Here is an 11,474-nt window from a genome sequence, read left to right on the forward strand (position 1 = left end):
GCGACTTCATCCAGCTGAATGTGAAGGTGAGTTTTTGTTAATTTGAACACACCAAAATCTTCTAATATTCTTATTCGGTATTTCATACAGTTCAGCCTGACCCGGAACGTGATCGACGAAGAGGTGGTTAAGGCTCGGCTCGAGGAATTCAAGACCAAACTGTCCGATTAGTGCTCGGTGATCGAGATGTTTCCCTGCCCGACTCTGTCAGAACGCAATCACCCAGCAATCAAACGCAATCGGTCATTCTTCGCCCAGGATCCGCTGTGCGTTGATGCAAAACGCGCTCAAGAAGCTGCTTCTGCCCCGAAGTACGTCCTCGAGAAATTACGGCTGAGTGCGTTTCTGGACGAGGATCTGCAGAAGCAGCAATTAGATAGTGTTTGAAAGAAAAATATGATGTAATTTTAATCACAAAGCATTATTACTGCAATGCTGAAATAAAAAAAAAACACTCTAGAATGAATGAATAGGCACACATTCTCTTGTAGGCAGATTTCAAGATGATCACAGGAAGTGAACAGATAATACACATAAATAAGTAGTGCCCCTAGCTTGTTAGGAATTGTTATTATTATTGCTTCATAAAATTTTACACTTTTATCTAACCGTGTTTCTGAGACTGTTAAAAAATATGTGGCAACGGAGCGTGTGAAATAAATCATGCTGTTTGTGACTGTTTGTGTGCTCTTTGCAACTGGACAAAAGTTAGTTTTTATAATACTGTTGATGACAGCCATGTTTTTTGTCCAGTAAGTTTTTCATATTAATTTATCATTACAAATTTACGTTGCCGTCGTTGTGGGAACTGTTGTAGAACCATATGAGCCTAACATAAACGTGTGCGCTCTGAGAATTACCGAAAAGGTTTGCGAACGTATTTTGAAAATAGGCGGAAAGGTTTATACCTCTGACCGCTCTGATCGCACTTATCGGTAAGAACACCGTCCTGATGTGCGTGTAATGTCTGCGAGGCCTGCACTCACTTTGGCCGTGCTCATGGCGTGCCACACTTCAACATTCGTCCGTATGTACTCTCAAAGGAACGCAAATTTGAGCAGGTTCGTGGTTGCAACCCCAAAAGGCATATCATGAGAGGGTGAATGCCCTAAGCTGCTCACAAACAATAGTGGAAATTCAAAAAACACGGGCTCGATCAGCTAGGTGCAGCTATACCAAGAACAAGGTACAGATGCTTGATCTTCGCTCATGCGATCGGGAAGCGAAAGATGCGCAAGGGAATTGGGGAATTCACCGCTGCCGATAGCGATCGGGAACATCACACAGAGATGCGATCAACAAAGCGTAAGCGGAAATAATTTTATTATTCTGCGGAGCAGATACGTCCGAAATCGTCCACCATGGAATCAACAATAAATTAAATATTTTATCGGATGTTTTGCTAAATAAATACAGATTGTAATTTTGTGAAACTGTACATTGTGAATATATGTTTTATATAACTAGTGTTTTCATATGAATATATGTAGTTCTACCAGAACTGTAATTTGTTTGTTGATGTGATGTTTGAGCCGGGTGTTTCGCCGTTTTGTATTTACTGTCGGCATTGCGTGGATAGCAGTTCGAGCTTTTGTTCGCCGACAGCAATTTGTGGTGCGGAAAAGGATTTCCCCATACAATGTTGGGAGATTGAAATTGTGGGCTGTCGAATTGAGCCAGCCACCCAACAGCAATCAGTTGTATGTAGCAGAAATATTTGCAGCAATATTTACCTGTCAAACCACTGTATAAACAAATGCATGTATGTGTATGTGAAAGATGTACGGTTTTGTGTAGCGCGAGGTTTCTTTCACATTGTTATCCGGTTATCCGTCCAAACCCAGCGGCGCTTTTTGAAACCGGTCCGGCTGAAACCGGATAATGTGTAATCGCCCTTAGGGTTTGTCGCTGTTGAAAATTGAAGAGTGGCAAACAAGTGTTTGTACAAATATCAAACCAAAACTTTGTCCGTCAAAAACTATCAAATATTCGACCTCTGGACAAACAGTGTACCGCCACCTTAACAATTGAAGCAGATGTAATTTTAAGAATGCTGATTTTAACAACACAACTTGTATTTTTATATGTTCTGCTTTACGATGCTCTTCTGTTTTCATTCCTCAAATTCTGACAGCGTTTTGTTTTTGTGTAGACGTGTGAATTTCCCAATTTTTCTTCCAGCACGCAAATATTTTTCTAGAAATCTGTATATTTCTTACATAAATATTAAAGATGAGTTCCTTGGAGGAAGAATCGGAAACGAAAAAAGAGCACATCAATAAAATCGTTCTCTCAGATGATGTACAAAAAGCTATCGAACAGGTACTACAGAGCTCTGATCCTCTTGATAATCCAAATTTCGATCCGACTGATTACGTGAACCAGTTGTTCCCGAATGAACAATCACTTTCCAATATTGACGACGTTATCACCAAAATGGAGTACGATATTAGTTTAATAGATGACAATATACGGAGTGTAGTTCGTGGTCAGGTTAACACCGGAGAAAATGGAAGAGCAGCCTTGAAGGAAGCCCAGCAATCCATCACGCAACTGTTTACTTTGATAACGGACATCAAATCAAGGGCAGAGAAGACCGAGGATATGGTCAAGGAAATAACTCGGGATATCAAGCAGTTGGATTCGGCTAAAAACAACCTGACGTATGCCATTACTACTTTGAACCATTTACATATGCTTGTTGGAGGAGTTGAGAACCTGAAGCGGCTCGCAGAAAGACGGCAGTATGGGGAAATTTTGAATCCTTTGCAGGCCATAATCGAAGTGAACCAGCACTTTCAACAGTATTCGGAAATTCCTCAAATTCAAACGCTCTCCTCGCAAGTACAGCAAATACAAACCGAGCTGGCGACCCAGATTACGGAGGATTTCAAGCACTTTTTCGCCCCTGCAAGCGGTACCCAGAACTTCAATAGAATGACGATAACTCAGTTAAAGGATGCCTGCCAGGTGGCGTCCGTGCTTGATAAACCGGTGAAGAAGAACATTCTGAAGTGGTACATAAGTAAGGATTGTCCTTTCAGTGCATTTATGGCAAACAAACTGTTTTATTCTTATTTTATTTCCAGATCTCCAACTTCAAGAGTATATCCAACTGTTCCACGAGAATCAAGACATCGCGTGGTTAGACAAAATTGATAAGCGCTACGCTTGGCTCAAGCGGCATCTGCTTGATTTCGAGGAAAAATACGGCAGCATATTTCCCCAGGATTGGGAAATTTCCGAGCGCATTACAGCTCAGTTTTGCACTATAACGAAGGATGAATTGACGAAGATAATGGGCCGCCGGCGAACCGAAATCGATGTCAAATTGTTGTTGTTTGCGATACAAAAAACGACAAATTTCGAACAGCTTCTGGACAAACGCTTCAATGGAACAACGCTCAAAGAAACAAAATCATTAACTAGCTCGAGCGAGAAGTCAACGTTCATAGACATGATTGGATCTTGCTTCAAGCCATACTTGGACATTTACACGGATAGTATCGATAGAAGTTTGGTTGAGTTGATAAATCAATTCACCCTTCAGAATCAGCAACCATTTGTACCGAAGGATGGAAATGCTTCTGTTTTTCCTAAGTATGAACATTGTTTCGTTATTATTCCATGCAATTAAACTTCTTCATTTTAATTCTAGTTGCGCTGAGTTATTCGTTTTCTATAAAAAGTGTATGGTCCAGTGTACACAGCTGAGCAACGAAAAGCCAATGTACGATTTAACATTGTTGTTCAAAAAATATTTGCGGGAATACTCCAGCAAGGTTTTAGAAGCGCGAATTCCAAAACTGCAACCAACAAGTTCCACAACGTCTATAAGCAACAGCATGTCTCTGTTGACAAAAGATTTGCAGAATCTTTCCACGGCAGCTGGTCAGGTCATACACAATTTCCTGAAGGAAGGGGAAACCCCAAGGTTTGTGCTTTCATTCATACACTCGACAAAAAATTAGAGGAACAGAGTGCGAAGTCGGATATTTTAAGTAATTTTCGACATGCTTTAACTTCGTGAAAAATCGACGCATATCGATGGGATGTACATCATCTTGAAGCTACAACTTTCAGGTTTTAGAATATTTTGCGTACATATTTTTATCTTGGTGTGTGTAGGTGTAGTGGGTAACAATATCGGGAAGAAATATGAAATCGATTTTTCTTTGTTTTTTGGATATTTTGGATTTACATAATTTTTTGCTAACCAACTCAACACCAAACCCAATTAACTTTATCAACCAGCTTTCATTTGGTTCCAAGAACGTTCCTGTAGGACCTTCCCACCAGGGTTACCATATCTACAGAATAATCTGTATTTATACAGATTTTTCAGACTTTTTGAAACCAAGAATCTGTAGATGCAGATTACAGATTTTTCTCGTTTCCATACAGATTTACAGATATTGCAAAATAACGATCCAATATTAGTTATGGCTTGATCTCGATATTATTTTCCCAACTCACCAATTTTATGCATATAGCATTTGAATCAGTTTGAATGAAAGTCATTTTGGCATTCATATGTATCGTGTAGTACTGCTTTCTCATGTTCAATTTAAGACGAAAAGATGCAAAAGTCCGCGTCATCGGCTTACTTTACAATACATAACTAACACTGTTTATCTTTTTGCTACTAAAGCGCAGTGAATGCGAATTATTACGTGGATACCGCCAACATCGTCAAATTCATAATTTGCCAATCAATGATACTATTGCTAAGATTATGCTTCAAAACCCTTAACCCTTTGCGGTCGTATAAAATTTCGACATGTGTGTCATACTGGTCGCAATCATTTTTACTTGAAAAAGCAGTTATATATAACTTTGCGAGGTTATGAAAGATGATTCCTTCTATTTTTTCCAAACTTCTGATAAGTATTTACTAAACAATGTTGCGATGTTCCTTATGTTCATGTTTAAAAAATATTTGCTATAATGCTTCTTCGTGTGATATCTTTCGCATGTACCACAAAAATAAATAGTTTGGCGTCATTCACTTTTTATCTTTCTGTTTGAACATGCAGAACAATACTCTTTACATAGTGCTGCAATTCATGGAGTTTTCCATTAATCCTTTCCTCAAGCATGGATGACAATTTTTGTTCGTGCTGAGTACCGTCTATGTACCGTCATGCTGAATACCATCTATCATTCATAGTAGCACCGTTTTGGCTCGTGAATAAGTTAAAATTCGTTTAGAAAAAGTGTGAACTGATACATTGTTGCATACATTATAATATTAGTATATTTCTTTGCTCTGGTGGCTGAGAGCAGACAAAAGACCGCAAAGGGTTAATACAGATTTCGATACAGATTTTCTGAGAAAGAACACAGATAAAAAGATTTTTTGAGACCAAAAACACAGTTTTTTTCATGGGAACCATGCTTCCTACACAGATATGTTTCAGTTTGAATGAAAAATTACCCCTTCGGCTTTGATGATGAATTATTCAATAAACAACCATCGCACCGAAAACCGAAAGGCAGTTTTGAAAACTCCAATAAATTCTGCACAAGGATAATTTATTACTTTTGTGTGAGGCAAGTGATTAAGTAACATTACATTACATTACTTTTGTGTGAGGTAAGTAAACTTTGACGAAAAAAATGTATTCAAATTTTTTGCATCGATTTCAAAAAAGTGCCGAAAACAGGAATTTCATAGTGCCTTACAAAATCCACTGTAATTCTGCAAATATCGCAGTAAGTTCTAATTATTGCAGGCAAGTTTTTAGCCTAGTGTATTCCCTAAACATCTGTAAACGTTTCATATTGATACGTTCAGCCGTTTTTTCTAGCTGATTTTTCAAAGTTTGAAGTAAATTAGAGGAGCATTTAATCGCAAATCGTACTAGAAGTACAAAATCCTACGCAACTCTCAGAATGAACGATTCGTAACATTTGTTTCCATGCGTTTGTTGGTATGAGGATTGTAAGGAGTGATGATATTCACACGTATACATACACATTTCTACACATACACGCACTCCTCACCCACAAACTCATAAAGACGAAAGTTACAAATCGTTCATTCTGAGGTTGAGGACATAGTGAACGCGATGCGATGCGGGCTCGTTTGCGGGAAAGCTCATTCGTTCACGAATGTGGAAATCAAATGCAAACCGCCCGGACCTGACATAGTAAACGCGAACGAGGTTTCAATGCAGCGAAACTGTGCGTGGAGTGTTTTGTTGTCAGTCTTCAGAATGTAATTCGGTGCTGATGCGCAACAAGATTTTTTTAACCCAGTTAAGCTCCCACTCCTTGTGTACACTTGCGCTGTGGCGAATGAGCACGCTCCGAAACACAGATGAAATGTTTGATTGTCAGCGCCGTTTTTGCGCCCAGTTTTGCACTGAGTTTTACGCTGAATTTGCACCGTGCTTGCGCCGTATTTCTATACTGCGCGCTTGAATCTGGATTGCTATCACAAGCGTATACGGTTCATATGGAGACGCCCTGTTGTTTTTATGCTTTGCTTAGAACGAGCGAAGACAAAGCGGGCGCTAGAATTTGATGTGTATGTGTGTATAGAATGAGGCGCGCATCACACAAGAGAGAAGAGAAGTTTGGTGTCTGAATTCTGTGCCGGGTACATTTTTCGCTGTCGTGTTTATGAATTTTGTGCGCTTCGCACCAATATAAAATACGTGTTTGCTTTGAACGCGCGCTGATGAAAATAAATATCAAACGCAGCGCTGCGTATGTTTTCTGAAGACTGAAACGAGTGATGGTTTCCATACGATTTATCTATAAATATCTCCACAACCGAACTCATCGAAAAATAAATAAAAATTGAGTTGTTGAGAGAAAAAGTAACCAAATGCCACTGAGAAAATGTTTCATTTGCTGAAGGTACAGATTTTCGGTTGAAGCATTTTTTGAGAAAAAACAATTTATTATCAAATTAAATATCTTACAACTGTTTACAGAATGAAGATGTGTTATCATATCTGGCATCCTTGTGCCGGGTTGTTTACATGTGGAATGGAATGAAACATCAAAAAACGCGCGATCTGGAGCGATCAGTATGTCATAGCACGCGATGAGCTCCAATTCATCATTTGTATCAGATTTACATAGCTAAACCATTAAATTAACGCATTTTGATGAACTGAATTTTGATCATGAGTTGTCCAATTTGATAATGTTATCTTGTCCACAGATTCCTATGGCAACCGCTTGGCGCGCTGCAGTTTGGTTATGGTGTGCTTCGCGCATAGCAGAAGTATGGTTTTTCTGTGTTGATTGTGTTGAGGTGAACACTTCTAAAATGCCCAAGAAAAGGCAATATTCTGAAGAAAGCCTAAATTATGAATGAATCAATATGATGACAGTAAACTCAAGCAATGATAAATGCAACATCTAATTGTGAATTCGAATGTTTTCATTCAAAAATGGATATTTCTAAAACCGGACAAACCAAACCATTTTTTGGGCAAACCATGATCAGAAGTGGTCAAACCATGATTATAATTCCTCTTTAAGGAAAATGGTTAAAAAACATAAAAATTAGAATAATTTCAACACTTTATGGTAGTATTAGCAACTAGAGACTTCAGACTTTTCAACAAACCCAAACTCGTACCGATTATGTGTGATTTTCATGAAGGAAAATCGATTTGCATTTACTAGTTGCGTGAAAACAGCCCAAATCGGACAAACCAAGATCATTTACCCTACTTCTGATACGATTTGCGATTAAATGCTTCTCTAATTTACTTCAAACTTTGAAAAATCGGCTGAACGTATCAATATGAAACGTTCACAGATGTTTAGGGAATACACTAGGCTAAAAATTTGTCTGCAATCGTTAGAACTTACTGCGATATTTGCAGAATTACAGTGAATTTTCCAAAGCACTCTAAGAATCATGCTTTTGGCACGTTTTTGAAATCGATGCAAAAAATTTGAATACATTTTTTTCGTCAACGTAACAAATTAATTATCGTGCATAATTTATTGGAGTTTTCAAAACTGTCTTTCGATTTGCGGTGCGATGGTTGTTTATTGAATAATTCATCATCAAAGACAAAGGGGTAATTTTTCATTCAAACTGAAATATCTCTCTATGAAAAGGTAATACAGGAACGTTCTAGACACCAAAAAGCTGGTTGATAAGGTTAATTGGATTTCAGCAAAAAATTTGCAAAAAATTGTGTTAGTCCAGAAAATATTTGAAAAAACCATAGAAAATTTGATTTTTCATTTCTTCCCGATATTGTTGCTCACAACACCTACACACACCCAGATAAAAAAATGTATGTAAAATATTCTAAAACCTGAAAGTTGTAGCTTCAAAATAATGTACATCCCGTCAATATACGTTGATTTTTCACGAAGTTAAAGCATGTCAAAAATCACTTAAATTTTCCGACTTCGCACTCTGTTCCTCTTTTTTTTTTGTCGATTGTAGTTCACTTTTTTATATTTTGATAGAATATTTTGCCTCTCACAACTATAGATTTAGTATGGATGACCTTCGTAAGATCTGTTACGTACTTGCAACTGCAGAGTACTGTTTGGAAACAGTTCAACAATTGGAAGACAAGCTGAAGGAGAAAATTGAAACGAGTTACGTTAACCGTGTCGATCTCTCGGATGAAAAAGATGTTTTCCACAGAATCATTTCCAACTGTATCCAAATGTTGGTTCAAGATTTAGACACTGCCTGCGAACAGTCGTTGCATTTGATGACAAAAATGTCGTGGCATAATATTAGCAATGTTGGTGATCAGAGCGGATTTGTCAACCAACTTGTGAATAACCTAAAGCAAACCGTTCCCGTAATTCGCCATAATCTGTCAGCAAGTCGGAAATACTACACACAGTTTTGTCACAAATTCGTCAACTCGTTCATTCCAAAGTACATCAATGCTTTGTACAAATTGCGACCAACAACGCCCGGATCGTCTTCTTCTTCCTCGATGGTGAATAGTGCATCGAGCTCTAGCATTTCCGAAAGTTCGAACAACAACTCTGGAAACTCCGCTGGCAGTATCCTCGGCTGTGAGCAGCTTCTGCTGGATACCCATAGCTTGAAAACAGTTCTCATGGATTTACCATCCATAGGATCACAGGTGCAGCGGAAACCACCCGCGACCTACACCAAAGTAGTGGTCAAAGGAATGGCCAAGGCGGAAATGATCATCAAGGTAGTCATGCAGCCAATCAACCCTGTCTCGCTATACATCGAACAGTATCTCAAGTTGCTGCCCGAGAGTAATGTGACTGAGTTTCATAAAATTCTCGAGATGAAAAGTGTCCGAAAGATAGAGCAACAACAATTGGTGGAATGTTACAAGCGATCCTGTCCTCAGGCAGTGCAAAGTAATGCCGCGAACGAGAGCAGCTCGGCTACGGCAGATGGGGATGCTCCGATCAGTCAATCCCAGCAGGCAGCTGCTACGGCTGCTGCTGCTATTAGTGGAGCTGGATCCAGTATTATTGCCCTAGGCGATTCACTGATAGACAAGGGAAGAATAAAAAAGATAGAGAATTTAATTAAAAATAGACTACCGAACTAAATCAAAGCGTAATTGCAAGTACAGATTATAGTTATTTGCATATGTAAGACATGAATATCGATCAATTAATAAAATTGATTAATTAAAATAATCTGTAAAGTTTGTATGTTTTATTGCACAATAATTAGCACTGCTCTGTGGTAGTTGATTTGCAGAACAAAATTTGTTGTATGAGATGTTTTATCTACCAATGACACTTTTGCCACTTGTGCCTTTACTTGGAAGAGATCTACTATTGTGTCCATTATTATAACAGAGTTTAAATAATTTATTCTTCAGCAAATCATTTCATTAGCCCATTTTATGCCAAACATTCGAAAAATCGAAAAGCAATTTTGATAATTTTTCATGACTTTGGAAAGCAACCATATGGTAAGGTTTTGGAATCAATTCATAGCTACTATCGACCTACTATCAATTTTATTCAATTTTGTATAACTAATAAATCCGGTTAAACCCTTAGAGTACGGAGTGGAGGATTTTAAGACCCCCAAGATTAGTTTTTCTTTAATAACTTCTAATAACTTCGTAAAGAATTTCTTTCTCTCTTTTTCCCTTTAGGTAGTCGAGTTTTTTTTGAATCCCGTATGAAAACTTATTAGTAGCATTCTATTATTAATTTATAAATAATTATCAGGTAAGTTTTCCGTTTGGGGACTTTGGTGACCCCACTCCATCATTTATGTTATAAAATAGACTCCGTACTCTAAGGCGGCTCGCACTGCTCTGGCTCGCACACCGGAGCAATAAGCAATTAACAACTTTCAACATGTAATAAGCAATATTATCGCCAATGGGTTTTTCCATTTAATCTTTGTTGATCTCGCACACCGACGCAATACGATATCGTTATCACCTTCGTAGAGCAACACAAAATGCTAGCAACAGAAAGTGTCGGTTGAAAAGCAACTTATTGCCCATAATTTGGCAAATTCCGTTCACTATGCAGGTTGTATTACATTATGCAAACAATCTGCTTGATGAACGAAACTTGTCAAATTATGGGCGATAAGCTGCAAGCGACACGACACGTGTTGCTAGCGATATATGTTGCTCTACAAAGACGACAACGGTATTGTATTGCGTCGATGTGCGAGATCAACAAAAATGTGATGGAAAACCACATTGGCGATAATATTGCTTATTGCATGTTGCTAATTGCTAGCTGCTCATTGCTCCGGTGTGCGAGCCGCCTAAGGGTGGGTTTAGACTAGTGATATATTCGTTTGAAGAAAAATGATGAAGTTTATAGAAATTGCATCAACCGTTTACACTAGCGCGAATTTATATAATGAATATGTTCATACTTTCGGTGAATTTATTCACTTGAAGTAGAACTGCATCCAACTTTAGTGATTTTTCACCAGTGAGAAATTCACCAGCGTTTACATATGCCTGAATTTATTCTATATTTATTCTATACATTCTATCGAAGAAGTGTATCATATATAAGTTGTAACATTCGTGGCGTTTTTGTCAGCATAAAACCAAAATAAAAAAAAAAAAAGACGGGTGGGTAATGTCGGGGACATAACCGGAGTGACGTAGGACTATACAAAGGGCACAGCTTTCGTTAAATATATATTTTAAATATATTGTTTTATTTTCTTCTCCTACGTGAATACCTACCTATCTACCTGAAAAATGGATTAGTTTACTGTTTACTCTTTATGAATATGTTGATGGTTCTGAAAAGAACCTTTGGTGTTGTGTTTTTGTTATCACTCGTTATTCCCATCTTGTTCGGTTAAACCTTCCTGTTTAGCTATTGCGTTTGCCACTCGCCACAGCTTTCACAGTTGGAAAATTTCTTCCCATCCAGCTTTGTGACATGTTGTACAGTAAATTACATTCAATGCGACGTGCCGAAGCACCACTCAGTGTCGCATTGGAGGCGATTTTAACCTGTAATTGAACATTTGCGATGACAGTGGT

General features: G+C 38.2%; 1 protein-coding gene across 1 annotated transcript; it reads left to right on the forward strand.

The window, feature by feature from the left end:
• The first annotated feature begins 2,127 nt into the window (after window positions 1-2,127).
• Window positions 2,128-9,630, forward strand: LOC129770518 (vacuolar protein sorting-associated protein 53 homolog). Its single transcript, XM_055773410.1, has 4 exons — window positions 2,128-3,025; window positions 3,090-3,600; window positions 3,659-3,934; window positions 8,477-9,630. Exons 1-4 carry the CDS (start codon window positions 2,233-2,235, stop codon window positions 9,537-9,539), a joined length of 2,643 nt encoding a protein of 880 aa, XP_055629385.1. The 5' UTR covers window positions 2,128-2,232; the 3' UTR covers window positions 9,540-9,630.
• The last annotated feature ends 1,844 nt before the right edge of the window (window positions 9,631-11,474 follow it).

The sequence above is a fragment of the Toxorhynchites rutilus genome, chromosome 2 (assembly GCF_029784135.1).
Source record: "Toxorhynchites rutilus septentrionalis strain SRP chromosome 2, ASM2978413v1, whole genome shotgun sequence".
In the NCBI taxonomy this organism is placed as follows: Eukaryota; Metazoa; Arthropoda; class Insecta; order Diptera; family Culicidae; genus Toxorhynchites; species Toxorhynchites rutilus.